This window comes from Trachemys scripta, chromosome 10, assembly GCF_013100865.1.
Source record: "Trachemys scripta elegans isolate TJP31775 chromosome 10, CAS_Tse_1.0, whole genome shotgun sequence".
Taxonomy (NCBI): Eukaryota; Metazoa; Chordata; order Testudines; family Emydidae; genus Trachemys; species Trachemys scripta.
This window is the reverse complement of record NC_048307.1, coordinates 29777891-29800819: the sequence shown is the minus strand read 5'-3', so window position 1 is coordinate 29800819 and position 22929 is coordinate 29777891. Positions and strand designations below refer to the sequence as shown.

Genomic DNA, 22929 nt, shown 5'->3' with positions numbered 1-22929 from the left:
GAAACTGAGATGTGGGACTCCTGGGTTCTGTTCCTGCCTGGCCTTGGTCATGTAGCTTCTCTATACCTTAGTTTACCCATATGTAAAATGGTTTGAATACTTAGCCACTGGCTAAGGAAGCTCGAAGGCACAATTAATATTGGTAAAGTGCTTCGAGATGAAAGGTGCTATAAGAAGTGGAGAACTCTACTTAGCAGCCAGGTGGGGGGAGAATTATTGGCTTCCTTTTCTTCACATATCTCTGCTCTTGAACTGCCAGCTTTGTATGGCTCTCCCAGCTGCCCTCTTTCCATTCCATTGTGTCTCTGCTCCCCAGCTTGGCTGGGTCTGTGGCATAGCTGCTGACTTAGTTTTCCCCGGGGGTGATAAATACTCACTCTGTCCCCTCCCCCAACCTCTGATCAGCTGTTTTGTGGGGGCACCCCTGATCAGCTGTAGCTGGTGGGTGCTGAACACCCACTATTTTTTCCATGGGTGCTCCAGCCCCGGAGCACCCACAGAGACGGTGCCTATGATCTGCGGTGAGGGTGCATTTAGGAAGGCTCTCCTCTCCTGTAGGAATGAGGGGCAGCAGTGTGTTCTCTAGGCATGTGATCCCTGTTGTGCGATACTGTCGCCTATTGTATCAAGGGTCAGAACTATTCCCTCTGCTCTCCTTTCCCTTCTGTCTCCACATGCCTCCAGCACAGCTGCTGGCCTGTGCCGCTACTCTTGGTACCATGTTCCCTGTACACAAACGCCTCTGGCTGCGCATCTGCCTGGAATGCCACATGCTGGCAGATGTGATCCCCTTGTTCTTTGTCTCTATGACCTGGAGGGACCCTGCGCTGCACTAGCCACACAGGACAATCCTCATGGTAAAGGCCACCCTTGTGTACTGAGAGGAGCCACTAAAGTTATTCACTCTTTCCCCCTGGTGGCTATCCGTGGAATAGCATTTCAGCAGCTTCCAGACTGGCTGCTGTTCCCTCTTGCTGTAGGAATATAGTGCAGTGGGATTTTCAAAAGAGCCCAAGGTAGGTAGGTGTCCAGAACTCATTGAAATCAAAGGAGGTGGGTGCCTAAGTCCCTGAAGCTCCTTTGAAAATCCCAGCCAGAGACCAGGGCAGCTTTGGGATGGAGGCAGGAATTAGAAGGCGTATTGGCACCATTGAGTACTGGGTGGACCCTGCTGTGATGCTCTAGACATCCCAAATTACTGACTCGGTCCCCACGCCCTAATTGTAATCAAAATGTCTCCCATGGACTCCTTGGGATGCTGTCCAGCCCTTCCCAGACAAAAGCCAGGCAGACTGTTGATGAAGAAGGCCGAGAGTGTTTGAAAATTCCCAGTGGAAATTGCATGTGTGTGTTTAGTGTACGGCAATAACTGTACAATTCCCCAGATCCTCCACTTCTACCAGGGTGAATTCTCCCCTGAGTTGCTGTTTTCTTCCCTCTCTAGCTGACAAACTGGACGCTGATTACATTGAACGGTACCTGGGCCAGCTGACTCCAATGCAGGAAAGCTGCCTGATCCGACTCCGTCAGTGGCTGCAGGAAATGCACAAAGGCAAGGTAGGCAGCCTGGAGACAAGAAGGGAGCTCTCCAGAGAACTGATGGCCTCTTGGAGGCAGCTTTGCTTAGCGGCTTGATTATGTAACTAGGATCCAGGAACCCCTGCCAGTGTGGTCTAGGGCAAATGGCTGCTCTGTGCCTCTATTTCCCCATATAAAAATAGGACTGTGAATAACTCGCATGTGCTGAGGCTTAACTGATTGTGGAGTGCTGTGTTAAGACAGCTATTTCCTGATAAGCTTTAGGTGAGTCTTATTGCTACTGCCAGCGGCAGTACAGAATACCATGCCATCCTTTCTTCTCCGCTGCTGCTGGTGGCACTGCCTTCAGAGCTGGGTGCCTGGGCAGCAGCTGCCGCTCTCCCACCTCTCACCTTCAGGCAGGGCCACCACCAGCAGCAGTGGAGAAGTAAGGATGACAATACTGTGACCTCCTAATAGGCTTGCGACCCCCTTAAGAACATAAGAACGGCCATACTGGGTCAGATCAAAGGTCCATCTAGCCCAGTATCCTGTATTCTGACAGTGGCCAATGCCAGGTGTCCCAGGTGACCCTTTCGGGTCAGGGCCCACAGTTTGAGAAAAGCTGTAGAGAAAATTTTTTGTGGGTTGGTCACGGCATAAATAGCAAATTTCGCAGATGTATAATATAGCTACGAAATATCCTGTTTATGCCGTGACCAACCCATGAAAAATGTGTGATTTCTCTGTGGTTTAAGTCACCCCCTTGTAGTATTTATCAAGTGGTCTTGCTTCCCTTCAAAGTCTAGCTTGCTGTGTCTGTGGGGCAGGGTGAGAACCTGCTAGTCGCACTGGGTAGATCAGTTGAAAACCTACCAACATCCCAAGGTTTTGGCAGACATTGCTCACTAGAGTGGTGGGTGATAATGCCTAGCTTTTAGCTAGTCCTTTTCCAGGTGAGCTTCATAAGCCAACTTGCCTAGAGGCTGCTTTAATTTTGGGAGGAATTTTGTTTAAATCTATTTTTTATTTTTTTATGAAAATTCTGTATTTCAAACTTGATGCAGAAACTTCCATATTGAGGAGCAGGGTGTGTCTGTCTGAACTCATGGGAATAGATCACACTCAAACCGAAGAGTAACTACCTGGTGGGGGTAGAGTAGAGTGGGGGTCAGAGAGTGATTTGCAAGTGCAGCCAGAGTTGACCACAGCAGTTGGGTGCTGATCCTGGGTTGTGTTTGGCTCCCACAGGCCGTATTGGAGATTGTGAGACAAATGTATCCCTGCCACTCCTCCATTGATTAGAGCACTGTTACACTGGGGAAGAATTCAGCCTTGTTTAGTGGGACACTACCGATGGTGTGGGTTGAAAGGCTGGGGAGGGTGCATGGTTTGTATTCTCCCCTTCCAGACGTGCCCAGAAGAGTGAAGCCTGCTGGCGTTTCTGGATGGAGATGCCCAGACAGGGCTGTGCTGTGCAGTGTTAAACACTTGTGTGGAGGAATTGTGCCTGACTGCTTGACATTAGCAGTGCTGAGGCCTTGGTTGGGTCTAATGCACAAACCCAAGAAAACCTTGTGCCAGCAGAACTGATGTCCGGGCTCTGCACTGTGAAATGCAAGAGTGGAGGGACAGGTTCAAATCTTATTACTCCGGTTTTGGGTCCCTCCCCTCCCATCCTTACTGGGGATTTAGGGGGCTGGAAAATAGTGTGCTGTGTTCCTGGGGAGCAGGGAGGCAGGGGAACCTCATTACTAATTGCAGCTCTTGATTTGGCTCCTTAGGAGTAGGACTGAGCTGTGAACAGAGCTGCCCATTCTGTCCAGCCTTGCCCACAGCCAATAGTCCCATCAGGCCTACAGGACAGGTTATGAGGGTGGGTGGGAAACAAAAAGTGAGGCCTTCCTGAAGGTCCCCAGATAGGCCCCAAACCGCTCTCCCTCTCATTTCCTTACCCTGATTAACTAACACTCACCGTTCATGACCGGAGCAGGGGAGAGGGGGAGTGTGCAGAGCTGTGCTGGTTAGGTGGGGTTGAACGAGGCATCTTAGGTAATGACTGCCCGCTCCCATTGGTAAGCACTTCTGAGAGGCAGGGAGACCTGGCAAAGAGATTTCTCCCGACCTTCCAAAAGAAAACAGAGTTCACATACAGTGCTACAGCTGGCTTCTGCGCATGCTACTTTACAGCTGGGATAACTGCTTTGGCTTGACACGCCTTCTGCAGTCCATCCAGCAAAACCACACTGACTCCTGTATCTAATGTGCCAGCTGTCAGACAGCCTGCCCGAGGCACCCTTCGTGGAGAGAGTGATGGGGAGCCATGTTTGTGATGGGTCAGGACCCAGGTTTTGAGCTGGAAAGCACAGTGTAAATGCCTGTTTTTGTTTTTTCTTGTAGTCAGAGGCTGGGGAATGGAAGCCGGAAAAGGTAAAATCTGGAGCATGTGAGCAATGTGAAAGAGTTGCCCCTAGGGATGGTCTAACGTGTGTGTGTGTGTGCGCGCGTGTGCACTCTTCTTGGCAGCTGTTTGCTGTGCTAGATCCACTAATAGGGTGAAACTGACTCTGCCGTAGTGACAGCTGTAGGTAGCCTTGTGCACTTCTTGTAGGTTGTGTGTATTCCCCATGCCCTTTGTAAGCAGAGTGGATGGTATTGGCAAACCCCATTTATTGCTTCCTTGTCTGCTTTGTAGAAGCATAAACAGCTTATCAGGCGGGTACAGAGTCAGATGCTTGTCCCAGACCATTTGAACTCGCTCTGAGGAGGCTGATCTCTTACTGTGACTTTTTTTAGTTCCAGGATAAATACACCCATCACCTCTTCAGAGGCTCATTGCAGATCTCTGTTCGTGGGAGCTTGCCCCTTTGGATGTTTGTTTTTAAATGAAACACTCCCATTGTCCAGTTGCAGTGTCCATTCTCTGCTCCTTCCACAGCAGCAGTCAAGTGCTTTGCTGAATAAAGTCTTCCATAGCTTGAAGGCCAGCCAGAGAAAACTGGAGACTGTAAATGATGCAAAAACTGCAGATTTCGACACATAGCTGTAAGCAATGGTCTGTGTGTTAGTGTTAAAGCAGCAAGGATGGGTACACCAATAATGAGAACTACAGGAGCACCTTCATTTTCCTGCCTATGGAAATTACTGCCTCTGGAATTCTCTCAACCATCTAACCAAATGCAGTCCCTCGTGTCAGAAATTCATTCCGCTAACTTAGCCTTTGAACTTGATTCTCTGTATAACAATACCACCTCATCCTCTCAAAGCTCTGCCTCTGACCCAAATGTAAGTGCTCACTCGTCCTTGTGCATTGCTATATTAAGAACTGTACCGCTGCCCATACCTAGGCTTTCTGGTTATTGCTATGACAGACTTTCCTCTGGCGTAGTAAGTAAGCTTTTGCTTTATCTATGTAGTAAGTAGGCGCTTGATTTATCTATGTAATCAGCCAGGAAGAGTTTGTTGTAACCTGGCAACATGACACTTGAAAATGGCAAAACTTTATGTAATAACCAGTGTGTTGGATTCTCTTGACAGGGACTCGGAGGCAGGGCCGCCCAGAGGGGGGGGCAAGTGGGGCAATTTGCTCTGGGCCCCACAGGGGCCCCCATGAGAGTTTTTCGGGGCCCCTGGAGCAGGGTCCTTCACTCGCTCCGGGGCCCACGGAAAACTCTCGTGGGGCCCGGGCCCCCGGAGCCTCTTCTGCTCCGGCTCTTTGGCGGCAATTCACAGTGGGGGGGTCCTTTCGCCCCGGGACCTGCCACCGAAGCACCGGGTCTTCAGCGGCGGGGGGCCCCCCGTCGCCAAAGACCCCAGGGCCCCTGAATCCTTTGGGCGGCCCTGCTCAGAGGGCTCCCCTGGATGTTATATTTGATTTTTTTTCTGTGAGGATTTGAAGTAGTGTTGTCAATTCATCACTGTTAACTCACACGATTAAAAAAATTAATCATGATTAATCACTGTTTTAATCACACTGCTAAGCAATATTTTCTATATTTTCAAATATATTTATTTCAATTATAACACAGAATACAGAATGTACAGTGCTCACTTTATATTATTTTTTATTACAAATATTTGCACTGTAAAAATGATAAACAAAAGAAATAGTATTTTTCAATTCACCTCATACAAGTACTGTAGTGAAATCTTCTTATCCTAAAAGTGCAACTTAAAAATGTAGATTTTTCTTTTCTTATGTAACTGCACTCAAAAACAAAACAGTGTAAAACTTTAAAGCCTAAAAGTCCACTCAGTCCTCCTTCTTTTTCAGCCAATTGCTCAGACAAAGAAATTTGTTTACATTTATGGGAGATAATGTTGCCCGCTGCTTATTTACAATGTCACCATAAAATGAGAACAAGCGTTCGCATGGCACTTTTGTAGCTGGCATTGCAAGGTATTTACGTGCCAAATATGCTAAACATTCGTATGCTTCATGCTTCGTCCACCATTCCAGAGGACATGCTTCCATGCTGATTAACTCATTTTTTTTAACGAGCATTTTTACATTTATGACTGAATTCCTTGGGGGAGAATTGTATGTCTCCGACTCCGTTTTACCCGCAGTCTGCCATATATTTTGTGTTATAGTAGTCTTGGATGATGACTCAGCTAACATTGTTCGTTTTAAGAACACTTTCGCTGTAGATTTGATAAAACGCAAAGAAGGTACCAATGTGAAATTTCTAAAAGATAGCTATAGCACTCTACCCAAGGTTATAGACTCTGAAGTGCCTTCCAAAATCTGAGAGGGATGAGGTGTGGCGCATGCTTTCAGAAGCCTTAAAAGAGCAACACTCCAATGCAGAAACTACAGAACCTGAACCACCAAAAAAGAAAATCAGCCTTCTGCTGGTGGCATCTGATGAAAATAAACATGCGTCGGTCCGCACTGCTTTGGGTTGTTATCAAGCAGAACCCGTCATCAGTATGGACGCATGTCCCCTGGAATGGTGGTTGAAACATGAAGGGACATATGAATCTTTAGCGCATCTGGCATGTAAATATCTTGCGACGCCAACTCCAACAGTGCCATGCGAACGCCGGTTCTCACTTTCATGTGACATTGTGAACAAGAAGTGGGCAGCACTATCGCCTGCAAATGTAAACAAACTTGTTTGTCTGAGTGATTGGCTGAAGAAGAAATAGGACTGATTGGACTTGTAGGCACTAAAGTTTTACACTTTTTATTTTTGAATGCAGTTATTTTTTGTACATAATTCTACGTTTGTAAGTTCAACTTCCATGATAAAGAGATTGCACTACAGTACTTGTATTAGGTGAATTGAAAAATACTATTTTTTGTTTTTTAGAGTGCAAATATTTGTAATAAACAATAATAGAATACCATGTATTTAAATATTTTGGATGTTTTCTACATTTTCAAAAATATTGATTTCAATTACAATACAGAATACAAAGTGTACAGTGCTCACTTTATATTTTTTAACAGTGCCATTAATCGTGATTAACTTTTTTAATCACTTGACAGCTCTAGTTTGAACCAACCTGAGTAGCCCTGTGGATAGTGGCTTCCTCTCAGCACTGAAGTTGTGTGTTCAAAGTCTGCTATAAAAAAACCCCCAGCTGTTTCTATAGTGTGATGCAGACCAGTTCTTGCCAGCGTTTATTAAATAAAATTTTGAGCTCCGATGTGGAAACATGTCCACTACCCCCTCTTCCCCCCCCCCCCCCCACCCTGTAGCCAACCTGTATGAATGCGATGTTTGCAAAGCGTTGGTTAGAAACAATTTACCCCAGGTGTGCATCCAAGCTACCTCAAAACTTATCTGCTTTCTCTCCACTGAATCTGTTCTTAGGCCTTGTCTACACGGTGCATTAGTCCACAGTAGAGGGGTATAAATTCTAATTTGCACCAGCATATTGCACGCTAACTGGCCCACGTGGACTCTGTTAAAAGTTCCCTAGTGCACGTTGTGTAGGACTGTTTGAAACGGGACTACATTCAGATGCACTAGGGAACTTTTAGTGCATGCCAGCAGGGTCCACACAGGCCAGCTAGTGCGCAACTTATGAGTGCATGTTAGAATTGACATCTTTGTAATGCAGACTAATGCACTGTGTAGACAAGCCCTAAGTGTGTCTATTGCAGCTTCATATCGGTATGTGTAACGGAGATTGCTTCAGGCCTGAAATTCCTGGTTGCTTTGCTTCCGGCCCTTCTTTCTATTTTCATCCGCATGTTAGTAAGCTGATAAGAGAGCTTTTCACCCTGAACATATGTATTGTTTGTGTTACAGTAGTGTGCAGGCGGCCCACCTGGGACCATGGCCCTATTATGCTAAATGCCGTAGCAATGCATAGGAAGATACTGTCCCCGCTTTGAAGAGTTTATAGTCTGAATGAAGATGAGATGCAACACGAGCTTAAACTGAGGCAATGGGGCGAGGAGGAGATTGGAAGATGTAGTTGCAAATTAGCTGTATGCACAACTTGCAATTTCAAGTCAAATTTAGCTTTGTTTGGGATTTATTGATGATGATTGCTGCTGGCCAACTGCCTACCCCGTTAGTAGCTGGCAATTTTATCTTGGGCTTTAAGGTAGAAGTGAATCTCAAGGGATTTGAAGGAAGTCAGAAAGTGCTTGCTATCCTGGAGGGTGCCCCATAGGGTGACCAGATAACAAGTGTAAAACATCGGGACAGGGGTGGGGGGGTAATAGGTGCCTATAGTTTAAAAAAAAAAAAAAAAAAGCCACCAGAATTGGGACTGTCCCTATAAAATCGGGACATCTGGTCACCCTAGTGCCCCATGCAGAAGGGGCAGCAAGGGACAAAGTACAGAAGTGTTGGTGGGAGAAGTGGATGAACATTTGAGGCTGGTGTGATTAGCTGAAAGCTTGTGGGGGGGGCCCACTGGCTAATAAAAGAGGGGGAAAATTGGGGGGGGGGGGTTACACTGTAATGTCATGAAGGGGAGCTGTCATGGAGAAAGGAGAGGGACTGACCTACCCGGACAAGGCCAGTGTGGAGGTTCAGCAGACAAGACCGATGATAAGAGCCTGCACAAGAGTGTGAGCTGCAGTGTTCCAGCTGAAGGGAGCCTTCGGAGGGTGTCTGATGGTCTATTTATAGACAGCCCAGCTGTGACCAGTCTCCATAGGGCTAGCACAGGAGCCTTCCTGTAAGCTAGCGTGTTGAACAAAGATGCTTTTCACCCTTTGCATGGTGCTGTGTGGCTTTTCTGTCTCTCTTGGGCTCACCCTGCTCTCTGGGGAAGGAACGTTGCAGCTTTGTTACTTTTGGGCAGGATTTGCGGGTGGTCTGTCTCGGCTGGTGGGGGAATGTTTTGGGAGACTCTGGCTAGCAGAGTTCACTGCAATTCCCAGCTGTCTATTCAATGCACTGGCTTGCAGTGTTTCCAGACTGAATATGCATGGCATGTATAGGCCCAGGTAGGTGGGAGGGCCCTATCTCTGGAGAGGGGCTGGGTTTGTCATTTCCTTACAGTCCTGGATTAGCTGGAGCAGACCAAATGGACATAGCAGGAGGAAAGAAAATTAAACTTCAGTCCTTCTCCATGCCTGTGAGGAGCTAGAAGCTTCTTTGCATCTCGCTGGGGTTTGTGGGAGGGGAGCGCTGGCAGCGGTGCAGTCCAAGTTCTTTGGGATGAGTGCGTCTCCTCTGTCTCTCAGATCCCCAAAGATGAGCATATCCTTCGATTCCTGAGGGCTCGCGATTTCAACATCGACAAGGCTCGCGAGATGCTCTGCCAGTCGCTGACCTGGCGCAAGCAGTACCAGGTGGATTACATCCTGCAGACCTGGCGACCCCCGTCCCTGCTGGAGGAGTACTACACCGGGGGGTGGCATTACCAGGACAAAGGTAGGACGGTGTATCTGCACCACCAGTGCAGGTTACACTGTAGCATGGTGAAGAATCCTAGCATGGGTACATTTCCTAATTCATATGAATGTCCTGATTTTGTCAAAGCAATCTCTTTGTTTTTGTACATGCAGATGAGGCTGAATCTGGCTGGCCTAAAGCTCCCCTTGATAGGAATATGCTTTGGGCACCATTTTTTTTTTTCTTTTAATTGTTAAGAAAATAACCCGCTTATAGGTAAGCAACTCTGTTTACAGTGGAAGCTTCTCCTACCCAAGTGCCCCATCCCTTCCCAGAAGGGTCTGCCCCCTAAGGAGATGAGTAGGTCAGACACCAACCGATTCAACTGACAGCTTCTCTCTGGCAAGGCTGTTGTGATATCATCACCTTCTCACTGAAGACTGGATTAAGACCATCAGACAGCTAACCATTTTAGGCCAATGTTAAACTGTGGCATGGATAAGAGAGAATCTATAGCTCATTTCCCCCCAGCCTCCACCAGGCTATTCCATCTCCCAGGCACCTGGCCTATTTATTACTGACAAGAAGCTGTGGTTAGATTAGCCATCTGAATGCTACTTTTCTTCAGCAGAGTTTCCAGGTTCTTTGCAGGATCTCCCGTTTGGGGGCTTAGAACTAGTGTTTTCCCTGTAACGTCTTTGTTTGTTCTTTGCTTTGAAGATGGCCGCCCCCTCTACATCCTCCGCCTTGGTCAGATGGACACAAAAGGTTTGCTGAAGGCCCTGGGAGAAGAGTCGCTCCTGCGACACGTAAGGGATGCTTTTATTACCTATATAACTTCAGCTGCTACAGTGCTCTGAGAGGTTTAGATGAAGTGCAAATCACAGCAGCAGGCCCACATGGGAAGGGATCCACTTGACTAGCAGATGAAGGAATTGGTTCTAATACCACGTATCAGTTGGCCTTGTGTATCTCTCTCCCATCAAGTGTTGATGGCGATAGGGTTCAGCATGCAGCATAGGGGAACTATATAGCCTGCTGATTGGCCGCATCTTACCAGATACAAATTTGGAGGCAAACTCTTCATTGTCTTCAACAGTTAGGCCATCACGGAACCTGGCACTTGGTTGATACAGTGGCTATTTGGGCTTATCTAAATGAGCACTAAGGTGCATCTACAATGGATTTCCAGCTTGTGTAGATGTACCTATCCTAGCTCCGCTCAAGTCAGCTTGCCAAAAATAGCAATGTAGCCAGGATAGCAGGGGCCATGGCTTGGATTAGCTGCTTTAACACGAACCCAGGGGGTCCAGACAAATACATGCTTGCGTAGCTAGCCTGAGTCACTGCCCATGCTATCCTGGCTATACTGCTGTTTTTAGCATGCTAGCTCAAGCACAGAGCCCGACCTTGATGTCTGTTGGCACAGTTCCCACTACAGCACGTGCTTACTTTGCCATCACCTTGAACAAAGAGCAGCAGCTGGTCTCCTCTCCAGTGTCCGAGCTCTTCTCAGTGCAGGAGAGAGAGGGGAGCATGGTTGGGGAATCCGTTCAGACTCCCTGTTTCGGAATGTCTCCTCAGCCCCCATGCTACCAGGCAGCTCTACATTACCCCTCTTGTGTAGGGTCTTCAGTGGCATGCATAGCGGTGTAGCTCCTCCCAACCCCCAACATACTCTCCAGCCCAAAGTGGGGCAAGGCCCAGCCATGGCGCAAATGCACCAGCAGGAAGTTCTCTGATGCCAGGGCAATTCTCTGTTAGTGATGTGCAGCTGGATTGTGGCCCTTACATTACCCAAATGATGCAAAGGGGCCTGTAGCAGGGCTTGAGAATCTGGTACGCAGCGTCTTGGGCTCTTCAACAAACAGGCCTTGTAAACTCAGTAGAACTGACTTTTCAGCAGACAGAACCTTTCCAGAAATCTCATTTCTTGTTCTTTATACACGTAACATGTTTTGGCTCCAGCTCCCTGTTCATGTGACTTCCTCCATGGTGGAGTAGGAGATGGGGGGCTCTTCTTTGGGTGTGTTGCCAAGGTAACCCCCAGTCTGTGCTCTTGAGCGCGCTCTCTCTCTCTCATTTCAGGTTTTGTCAATTAACGAGGAGGGACAAAAGAGGTGTGAGGAAAACACCAACCTGTTTGGCCGTCCCATCACGTTAGTATGCATTTAACTGTCTTAAGGTCCTGGTATGGTGTGAGCCAGCAAGGTGGAAGTAACATTTCAGAGAGAGTTTTTAAGATATCATGGATTTTACTGAAATAAGTAACTGGAATTCTTAGGCCCAGGCCACAGACAGGAGTATTTTGTTCGTGTCAATCCCTACTCCAGCCAAGGCAGGGGTGTCTGTGGTACCATATGTCCTGGGCTTAGCCTAGATAAACTGTACAATTTCATATGAAGGAAAATAAGGCTATTTTTCCCCAATCACATTGTCCAGCTTTTCTGCCACATTCCAAGTGGATCTTCTATCTGATGCCTTGGTGATCCCAATCCAGCTGCTTGAAGCCTTTAGTTCTGGCTCCGTTTGCACAGCATCGGGTTTTTAACTAATGCAAAATAACTCTTTAGTGCCATGACAGTAGTGCCCAGATTGTGTCTTGGTGGATCTAAAAGAGCCATTTGCTCAAGGGCCTGAGCACCCTTAACCACCTCGAAGTGTCGTCCTCCCTGGGCGGAGGAATCCATTCCGTGCACTGAAAATACCTTTGGACTCCGGCCATCTGCTGCTCGTATGGTGGGGGGTAGTTGTTGCTCCACTGGTACTGCCAGTCACCCCCTAGGTTTAATAGAAAGTGTACGATAAAAGATTTTTGTGGAACTCTTATTTGTGCTAGCTGGACAGGTGCTGTGTTGGTGACGAATGGGGATACTGTGGTTCATTTCTCTCCAATTCTTCTGTGCATTTCAGATCCTGGACGTGTCTGGTGGATTTGGAAGGGCTAAACATGCGCCACCTGTGGCGGCCTGGGGTTAAGGCTCTCCTTCGGATAATCGAGGTTGTAGAGGACAATTACCCTGAGACACTGGGGAGGTTACTGATCGTGCGAGCACCACGGGTTTTCCCTGTGCTGTGGACTCTGGTAAATGAAATCCTTACTGTAGGGAGAACTGGGCCAGTGCCACAAGTGCCTAAAACATCCAGGCCTGCAGATGTTCTGCATCATTGGAGGGTTACGGAGGAAAAAGCTCTCAGGCAACCTGTCATTGGACTGAGGAGAGCTAGACACTGCTCATTGGCGGAGCTCTGGAATTAGCCATAGAACTGCCACAGAGCACTATATGTTGTTTTCACATCACTTTTAGCCTCCGCCATGCTGCCAGTGCTGACCAGAGTTTGGGATCTACACTCTGACCTCTCGCATGGCGCTTTGCTGCATTACTACCAACCGACAGGCTAGCTCTTGGGACTCTTTCATACCGATATGCAAGAGTCGCGCCAATAAAAAGCTGTAATTGGCAGAGGTTTGAGTGGCAAAGATAAACTGCTTTTAAATCCCACTCGAGAGAGCACTGGAGAATAAAGTAATGAATGTGACCCTGGCTGGGGCCTGCTGGGTGTATAGGCCACAGAACGGACAAAGCCCAATGCAGTTCTGGAATAGTGTTGAGGATGGGGAGGTGACTTCTAGTTTTATCTAATGGGGGGGGATGGCAGGGGAACCCTGTGAGAGAATGGAAATATTTCTGTGTATAAGCTATTCTGGTTCAGGGCCATCAACTTCCCTGTGGACTCCAGTCCATGGTGCTAGGAGTGTTTCTGGAATGTGGTGCAATATCCTCTCCCATTACGGTCCATGCCATAAGAACATCATCTTCTGTCCACCTGTATTTCAGGTTAGTCCCTTCATCAATGAAAACACCAGGCAGAAGTTCCTCATCTACAGCGGCAATAACTACCAGGGTCCTGGAGGGCTTGTAGACTATTTGGACAAAGACGTGATTCCAGATTTCCTTGGAGGAGAATGTATGGTGAGTTTCCCTTACTTTCGTGTAAGGTGAATCTGAGGTACGCTGTCTTCCTGGGGACCTCTCCCTTCCCAACTCCCCTGGTCCTTCCACTCCTTCCCTTGGAGTAGTTACCTTTCTAGACTGGTAGTGCCCAAAGGCCCATACAGGACTGGGGACACATGATGCTGGGTGCTGAGATTATCCTTGCCTCTGAGCTCACCTTTGGAGAGGTGGCATTTTGCCGAGGAAACCTTTATGAGGGAGATGCGTTTAGATATTCTTACCCTTCTACTCTTATGACTCTGTTGACCTTGAATGTTAAGGAAAAACGGAACTTGGTCCTTGGCCATCAAGAGTTCTTCCTCGAGTCAGTGTGGTTCTCCTTGGGGTTATTCGGGTCTCTGTCTTCATCTTGCTTTAAAAAAAGAATACGTGAAAGGATGGGTTGAGCCATAGGCTAGAGATTGGTGATCATGTCCCAATCCCATGACATAGCATCAAAATATGACTCCACTGCTTCAGTTGTCGAAGGGCATCCAGATTAGCCCAGGTCTAAAAATATCTGGCCTAGCTCCTGTAGTGCCTATTGGATTAGGAAGATTATTAAAGGGACACGACCAGACTAAAAAAAATAAACCAACACATGTGTATAAGACTCTCAATTTGATTTTTTGGGGGGTTTTATGCATAATTCATACATTACAGGTAATGTGCCTTTAGTCTGAGCTTTAAAATATTAGAACGGTTGTTTTCATATTTTTGATATCTGCCATTGAAGCCACTTTCTTTGAACCTTGTTAACTTCATGCAATAATGTGCAGGCACTTGTGTTCTTATTGTAGGTTGTCCAGAAGCTTCTCAATAAATTATATTAAATTTGAAATAATGAAAAAAACCTTAATTTACTTTTCATCATTTATGCTGCTCACCATGTCACACCCCATTCAGACAATGAAAATACAATGATGAGTTTCACTTATTTTTCGTCAACTTTGCTTTCGGGCTGTGTGGTGCTAGCACCATGGTGCAATGGTTGGATTCCAGACTCTGCTTGGAGCGTTTAAAATTAAGCCAGGGCTTTTCACTGACACATCATGGTAAAACTTCAAATAATATTACATGTTGTAACACTGTCTTTTCCCAATCTAACTGATGGGAGGTGCCCCTCACAAAGAGCAGGGGCCAGATCCTACTTCTGTAAAGCCAAGCTGAGGATCTGATGTTTCATAATAGGTAACTGGGTATATTGGGGATGTCTAGATATTTCCATAAATGTTAGTTTAGTAGAAGTCCCAGTATAGATGTCTGTTTCTCTCTGGTTCTTACAGTGCAATGTCCCTGAGGGTGGACTGGTCCCCAAGTCACTTTATCAAACAGATGAAGAACCGGAGAACTCTGATCACATCCGACTATGGACAGAAACCATCTACCACTCTGCAAATGTTCTTAAAGGGGCTCCCCACGAGGTACAGACCAACCATGTGCTGTTCTGGGGAAGGCAGGGAGGTGATTCCAAGGACTGAGCTGTAGATTTGTTCTTGGGAAGGCTGGGATAGAGCAGTGAAGGGATCCCAGCATGTAACTGCTGGATGTGTTCCAGCAGCACAGTGCTCGGCAGGGGATGGCTGAGATAACACAGCCAGCATTTGAGGTGTGTGGAAGTTAAGAACAGTAATTTGAGGGTCAGGAAGCAGTTTCTCTAGTCTCTCTCTGGTGTAACTTGTCCCTGCACACAATGTAGCACCTTCCTCCTTTTTCTGGAGAAATAGACTCCATTGGCTTCCCCACCAATATCCTTGTGTCCATTATTTATCATGCCTCTGATCTTGTGAGAGAAGAGAACGTGAGCTGAGAATATTCAGGTGTAATCAAAAAGGACAAAGTTGGGGAGAGGAATCCTTTTGATCTGAGAGTGATGCACCCATTTCTAACCATGGACGATGGCTCATTCTGACTCAGGCTGTTCGATTTCCCTGTGCAACAGCCAGTTGGAACCCCACAATTAGTGGTTCTAAAGCAGTCCACAGTTGAGCCCCAGAAACCTTTGCTTTGGTGCCAATTGTGCTTAAGAGGGGTACCATGGGAACTGGCACGATACTTTGTAAGGTACTGCTGATGCAGGAGAAGGTTGTGGTGAAAGCAGATCCACGGCAGTGAAATCTGCAGGCAGGAACTGGGATCAGCTCATGACCCCCTGGAGAGCTGAGAATTGCAGCAGTAATGGATTCTAAGACTACAAGAACTGGACAGATTTGTGTGTGATGGGAACGTGGGAGGATGTTGGCTCTCACTTGAAGACCAAGCCCATAAAACCTGCTTGTTTTGCTGCTTGTTTAGATCGTTGTGGAAATCCTGGAGGGCGAGTCTGTGATCACATGGGACTTTGACATCCTGAAGGGAGATGTGGTGTTCTGCCTCTTTCACTCCAAGAGAGCGCCCGAGACCAGTCGCAAAGAGGCCACTTCATCAAGTGCTTTGACTGCTGGGGACAACATGCAGCTAATCGATAAGAGCTGGGTTCTGGGGGTGGATTATAGCCGCATGGAGTCTCCGCTGGTGTGCCGGGAAGGAGAGAGCATCCAGGTTGGACGTCCTGCTGCCTCTTGACCTCTAAACAGCCGTAGTGAACCAGTGTAATGTTCAGAACCTGGTAGTGGAGGGTGTATGTGACTGTTGAGCAGGTTGCATAGGGAGTAGTAGTTTTCATTGACGTTTTTCTGCAAAACTTTAACAAATTCCAGAATCCCATGGTTAAAAATACGCCAGACAATGGGGACTGGAAATCCTCCACTGCAAGGGAATAGAGGCTCTTTTTACAGCTCTCTGCATATGAACTAAACTCCCAGACCCACTGAGGAAGTGCATAGCACGGCAGTACCTGACTTAGACTTGTTTCCTTCAGCACAGCCTGACACACAGCATAGAGCATTTCAGAATATCTGGAGTGGCTCAGGACCGTGAGTGCCAGCCTCAGGGCAGACTGTCAAGAAGCAGGACAAAAAACCCCAAACTGATTGTATGTTCTATAATTAGATTTCACCAACAAGTGTGAATGCCTAAATCACTATACCAGTCTTACCATGAAGTGAGACAGTCCCCTTGGGTACTCCTGTCTATCTTGTGAAAGGTCAATATTCAGGTTACTCCCAGTCCCAAAGGACCACTCACTTACCTCAGGTCAACTGTTCTTCAGATCTCAAATCAGACCACACTTGTAGCCAATCCTGTAATAAACTAACTAAAAGCTTATTAACTAGGAAAAAGAAATGTTATTTACAAGGGTAAAACAGGTAAAGATATACACACAAATGAGGTACAGACTTAGGTTCCAAAAAATGATAGTAGCTATTATATGCATGCTTTAGAAGTCCCTTCGCGCTAACCCAAGCTCAACAGCTTGCGGACTCAGGGCCGGCGCAACCCATTAGGCGACCTAGGCGGCCATCTAGGGCACTAACATTTGGGGGGCGGTGACTGTGGCGGCCGGATCTTCGGCCACCCTGGTCGTTGGCGGTATTTCGGGGGCAGGACCTTCCGCCGCCTAAGGCGGCAAAAAAGCTGGCGGGGCTCCTGTGCAGACTCCTTGCGTGTGTTTAGAAATTCTTACCTCTCAGAGTTCAAGCAGCATAGGAATAACAATTTTTCTTTAACCGGCATTTTTATTCCCTTCCCCCAGTGTTCAATCTGTAATGGAATAGGGCTGGAGCAGGGCCCCTCTTCAAGGGCGTGGGGGACACAATCAATGAAGTCTTTTGTCCACAATGGCTTGTTTGATGTCTGTAGACCTTCTTTTGCTAGGGAGGAGATAACACCTCTTGTGGTGAACTACTATTTCACACTTGGTAATGCTTCTCCCCTGACTGTGGGGGATTTACAGTCTTAGCAAACACTTGTATAGTTCTAGAGTAAACTTTTACATATTACTATATAACATGGGAGACAGTTATTATAAGTAGGATTAATACATGCAGCATCCTGCAAGCATTCCATAAACTCTAAACACATTCTCATAACTCTAATATCTATTTTAACTATACTGACACACAGGGAAGCCAGACTGGTTTCCAGCTATTTGTTAGTCTTCAGTGAGGCCTGGGACCTTGGCATGAGCTTGACATTGCAGGCCAAATGCGCACAATGCTCTATTGGAGACTGGTAAGCAATAGGTCATGATCCAAAGCCCACTGAATTCATGGGCTTTGGCTCAGGCCCATAATGTGTTAACCGGATGACGTATACATTGGTTTCACTAGAGTTTGAGGTTAGTTGGCCTTTGGTTTTGGCTTTCATTTTTATTTTTGGAAATACAAACTTTTTTTTAAAAAGGGTGTGACTATTTTTTTCAGACACTTGGCAGTCGCTTGATGGTGCTCTTTGTCCATCTCTTACAGGGATCTCATGTGACTCGTTGGCCTGGCTTTTATGTTCTGCAGTGGAAAATGCACAGCTCTTTGCCATGCTCTGGCACCAGCCTCCCTCGAGTAGATGATGTCCTGGTCTCTTTGCAAGTTTCCAGTCACAAGTGTAAACTCATGTACTACTTTGAGGTGCTTGCATCCAAGGATTTCAGGTAGGAGCCATGCTAGGGGCTAGGTTACTGTGTGACTTGCAATAGAGGAACAGTCTAGCAAAGCAGACTGTAACTCTGGAATTCCAGATGTATCTAACCTTTAAAATGTCTGTTGCGCACCACATGGAAAATGGATACAAGTAGATTGGTCTTCTTCCTTAGAGAGACTTCCCTTTGTTAGCACCAGATGCAGCCTTGACACATCCTTAGTCTTGGTGGGAAGTGAAGTTTTCCCTTTGGTAAGGGCCATGACTAGACTATACATCGTCTGGAGGAATTACTCATTGTATATATTGCCTTACCCCAAATGTCTTTAATAGTCGCTGTAGCTTCTTGAAGGGGTGTGGAGTACAGTTACTTGGGAGACCAGTGCTTAGGAGTAACTTCATAGCATGTTCTTTCCAGACCATTGGGCAAAGTAATCAAGTGATATGTCTGGGGTTCGAAGGAGGATATCAGTCACATGACAACAGACTTGTCTGCTGAAAGTCTGACATAGAGGAAACCTGTAGAGTATCTGTACACCCTGATGGTTTAATGGGGAAAAATAACACATTTCTATGGTGCCTCCCAGCAGAGACGCTCTCAATGCTTTACAGACAACTAACCCTCAGAGCAGAAAAAGTGTGTGGGGGGGAAGGAGAGAGAGTGGGTGGGTTTTTTGGGTTGTGTTTTTTTAGTTGAAGGCACCAATATGACATGATTTGCTGAGTCAGTGGCAGAGAATAGCAAATAACCCAGAATTCCTAAGTCTAGCCATTCAAACTTACTTCCCAGTGCTGTGGTTGTGGGGAAAAACGTGGTAGCAGGGCTGCCTGGGGGGGGGGGCAATTTGCCCTGGGCCCCGCTGGTGCCCCCACAAGAGTTTTCAGGGCCCCCCACGAGAGTTTTTGGCAGGTCTTCGGCGGCAGGTCCTTCAGTGCCGCCAAACACACCTGGAGCGAGTGAAGAACCCGCTGCCAAATACCTGGGGCTGTTTCTGCTCCGGGTCTTCAGCGGCAGTTCGGCGGCGGGTCCTTCACTCGCTCTGAGATCTGCCGCCGAAGTGCCCTGAAGTCAGCAGGCCCCCTGAATCCTCTGGGCGGCACTGCGTGGTAGTGGAAAGTGGCTACAACAGTAATAAATAGAACCTCAGACTGCCACAGTGTCGGGAAATCCGGGTACCACTGCTAGACATCTTAAGTGAGGGAGAAACTATGATCTGATGCTGGCAACCCACAGCAAACAGATCCTTCTCAATTCAGCTTGTGGCAGCTCTTTTGATAGCATCCAGTGTGCCATTAACTGCTCACTTAACTGTTTCTCTGCCCACTCACTGTATATACAGCCCCAGAGAGCTACTATGCCCTACTCCCATGATAACTATTATAGATGAATCTTCACCTCGGTAGACCACATCCCTGGCTGTGACAATTTAATTCCTCTTTGTGGCACGTAGGTATCTTGAATGTCTTTACATTTGGAGAGACCACAGTGAGGACAGAGTGAAAAATCCCACTTTGCACATCACTGGAAATAAAGTAATGGAATCTCGGACGCACTCGAGTATCAATAAGTAGCTGTATGTGTAACAAAGGTATCCATTTTCTTTCATCCCAGGGGGTCCATGTCAAGCCTGGAATCCTGCAACAGTGGCTTTTCCCAGCTCAGTGCAGCCACGACATCTTCCAACCAATCCCAGAGCAGCTCCCTCATTTCTAGATAGCGTGGCGTAGGCCTCTATTGACCTCTGAAATGTTACGTCCGCGCTTGGAGGCCTCCCTCCAGGGCAGCTCTGTGGACCAACCCAAAGAGGCTGCAGTGTGGCTCAGCGTCAAGGCTTTGGGGGCAGTCATTCATAAGACCACGAGTAGCAGCAGTCTGGGGAACTCTTTGGAATCTATTTTCAGTAAGAGACGTGTGACTTTTCAATCTGCAAACTGGATTCCATTGAAAGGCCTACTTACCAGTTGTGTTTTAACAGACCTGTGTTTTAGGGTGAATATCACTTTGCATGAATCTGTGTATTACTAAGGTTAAAGGGCTCTTTCCAATCAGTCCTATTTCTACATACGATAGAGGAGACTGATGTGGCCTTATTTGTAATGACCCGTAGAACTAGATTTATTCACATATAGCAAAATTAGTCTAGTTTTTCTGGGCGCCTGCAATACCAATGACACTCAAAATACAGTGGGTGTTTCAGCAGCAGGGACTTGAAGCAAATTGTAAATAAATACCTGAAGACAGGACAGTACGTTTTGACGGGGGTGGGGAGAAAGAGGAGAAACTTCCAAGGTGACCCAAACCTGAAACCTCTCCCAATCCGATTGGATGTTGCTTGGAAATGCTTCCAATTTTTTAGTTAAAAAAACCCAGTATTTCCTGCAGTGCATAGGCAGAAAGCCTACCTCCAGCAAGCAAGTCCTTTCTTAAAGACACCCACTTGTCTTTATTTCCTCCTCAGGTTTATGAGCAATAAATGAGTGTCTCTCTGACCCACCCCATCAGACTGGGTGGGAATCAAATCACATTATAAAGGGCTAAGAAAAGCAATATGTTCTTTCCTTAAAGGCACAAGTTTTATGGCAGCATTATAGGAGCTGCTCCTTTAAAAACGGGCTAACTTGGAGAGGAGAGAACTCTTTTTTTCTAAAGTATGTGTGCATGTGTATTTAAACACTTAATGAAACATATTTATTCAAATTGTATCATAGCTTATTTTAAATTATTGCTTAATTTATTTATAATTTCAGTGATAACTATTTATTGAACCAGATCACCTTTTTTAACCGGCTGCACTTTTTTGTTTTAAAAGGGAACGGCAGATCTTCTTGAAACCCACAGACCTTTAGATTTCATTTCTAGTCTCTGTGGCAGCTGGACGTCTTAGCGTTCAGGGCTGTAGCACTCAGGGCAGTGTGCCATCTCTTCTCCCAAAGCTCATGGGAGTGGCACCACTGACTTCAATGTTACTCGCGTGAGTAAGATTTTGCAAGAGCAGGGACCGAGTTTGTGGATGTTATTGGCAGGGAGGGAGCATTAAGAGCTGTTGAAGATATGTTCTTGTACAATCTCTGCTGATTACGTCAGTGACGGACGTATTGCAAAAGGAGTAAGAACTAGGAAGGTAGAAAAACAGGTGGTCGATACAGAGCTGCTTCTGGGCAGTATTTGTAACTAACAGACATGCAAGAAGTATTCCTCAATAAGAGTTTATCTTCTCTGCCCCACCCATCCTTAACCGTCTCACTACCTTCATTTGCTTGTTTCTAAGCACAGGGCATTGCCAGAATGGGGGGAAAAACTGATAACTGGAGCAATGTACATAAGGAAGTTAGTGTATAAATACGTAGGCTGGATTTTCAAAGGAACCTAGGGAGTTAGGCATCTAGTTCACATTGACTTTTAGTGGCAGTTCCAGAAGATAAATTGAGGCCCCCTTGAACATCCTAGCTGTCACTCATAGCATGGAAAAGGAAAGCTCCAGTGACCGTGCGAACACCTGCCTGGTAAAACCCTTACTAAATAAGAACGAACATCAGGGACTCTTCCAAGCATTTGCCAGTGCTTAGTTATCTCCATCAAGTGAACGAGGGTTTTGCCTTTCTCAGGTAGGGGCTGCCATTTTAATGATACCTCTCAAGCAAGTCCCAGTTTAATGTGAAGAGAGAATGGAAAATGGGCTTCACCATGAGAGAGCCCTGGAAATCAAAGTTGGTGAGAGCGAGTGTATGTGTACCCACATACACAAAGTTGCTTTAACCACAACTGACTCGCTTTCTAAAAACAATTACTCAATTTACTGTATAACTTTTAAACGGTTTTGATTTCCAGCCCTTTCCAACAGCAAAGCCCAAGTCCTATTCTGTGCCATATTTCAAGATGGCTGCTTGTTTCTTGGTTTGATAGTTACGTTTTTTCATATTTACTCTGTCCCTGTAAGAATAGTTCTCTTTCAGCCAGTAAAAAGTACTGAAGGTGGAATTCTCAGCTTAGAATTTATTGCATGCCTGCACATTCTGAACTGAGATGGGGAACAAGAGCCTTAAGTGGAAGGGGTAAAGGCCAGGGGATGGCTCACTCCTGCTGTCTTTCTAGGGCTTCTTACAATGGCCAGTGTTCTTTCCCATGATCCTGAAACATCAATCTCCCGTGCACCGAGTACCATGTGTGAGGTTGCACTGTAATTCCAGACGTGTAAAAAAACCAAATAGGACAAAGTAAAACTCCTCTGAAACTTGACTCTTTTTTTCTAAGCTACATTAGCTCATAAGGCCTAATGCTCACTTCTTCAGAGCATGCTCTAGTGCCTGGAGCACAAGGTGATTGGTGTCCCGGGTTCCGTTCACAGCTCCCCATTGATTCCTTGTGATCCAGAGCAAATTCTTTAGGCTAGAACAGGGACACTCAGACTGAGCTCCCGAGCCGCAAGTGGCTCTTTAACATGTCTCCTGTGGCTCTTTGCAGCACATGATATTAAAATACCATGTGATTTAATTATGAACCAATCAGGATGCTTTTACTATGTTAACCAATTGTAGTTGATAAAATAATAGTACTTGGGTCAGTCATTTTGTGGGGGGGGTGTATATAAATACATTAAAATTTCCCCTGCCTAGGGTGACCAGATGTCCCGATTTTTATAGGGACAGTCCCGATTTTTGGGTCTTTTTCTTATATAGGCTCCTATTACCCCTCCCCACCCCCGTCCCGATTTTTCACATTTGCTGTCTGGTCACCCTACCCCTGCCAGACTGTTTAAAGAGGAATATATAGCACTACAGTAAATGAAACAATGAATTCACACTCTGGCGGCTCTCTTGGGTAATGTTAATCATTAATTTGGCTCCTGGATCACGGGGCTAGGACTTTCAAAAGTCTGATAATAGACCCATGTAATTTTTAGAAGTGCTGAGCACTTGTCACTTCAGCTGAAGTTAATGGAGCTCTGGCTGTGCCACACTTCTGGAAAATCAGGCCCAGCTGTCTAATTGGGCACCCAGAATGAAATCACTTCTGTAAATTTGGGCTTTAATCTCTTTGTTTCAGTTACTCCATCTGTAAAATGCACATAATACCTACCTCACAGGCTCATTGC

The 22929-nt window shown here is 46.4% G+C and overlaps 1 protein-coding gene across 2 annotated transcripts in view; it reads left to right on the top strand.

Moving 5' to 3' along the window:
• Positions 1-22037, top strand: part of SEC14L5 (SEC14 like lipid binding 5) — a 52647-nt gene extending 30610 nt beyond the window's left edge. For both annotated transcript variants that reach the window (XM_034784467.1, XM_034784468.1), the window contains exons 7-16: positions 1445-1557; positions 9176-9365; positions 10047-10135; positions 11415-11485; positions 12240-12411; positions 13166-13300; positions 14608-14745; positions 15617-15862; positions 17671-17849; positions 19449-22037. In XM_034784467.1, the coding sequence (XP_034640358.1) occupies positions 1445-1557; positions 9176-9365; positions 10047-10135; positions 11415-11485; positions 12240-12411; positions 13166-13300; positions 14608-14745; positions 15617-15862; positions 17671-17849; positions 19449-19554 (1439 nt within the window). In that variant the 3' untranslated portion in view covers positions 19555-22037. The remainder of the gene's footprint in view (positions 1-1444; positions 1558-9175; positions 9366-10046; positions 10136-11414; positions 11486-12239; positions 12412-13165; positions 13301-14607; positions 14746-15616; positions 15863-17670; positions 17850-19448) is intronic.
• The last annotated feature ends 892 nt before the right edge of the window (positions 22038-22929 follow it).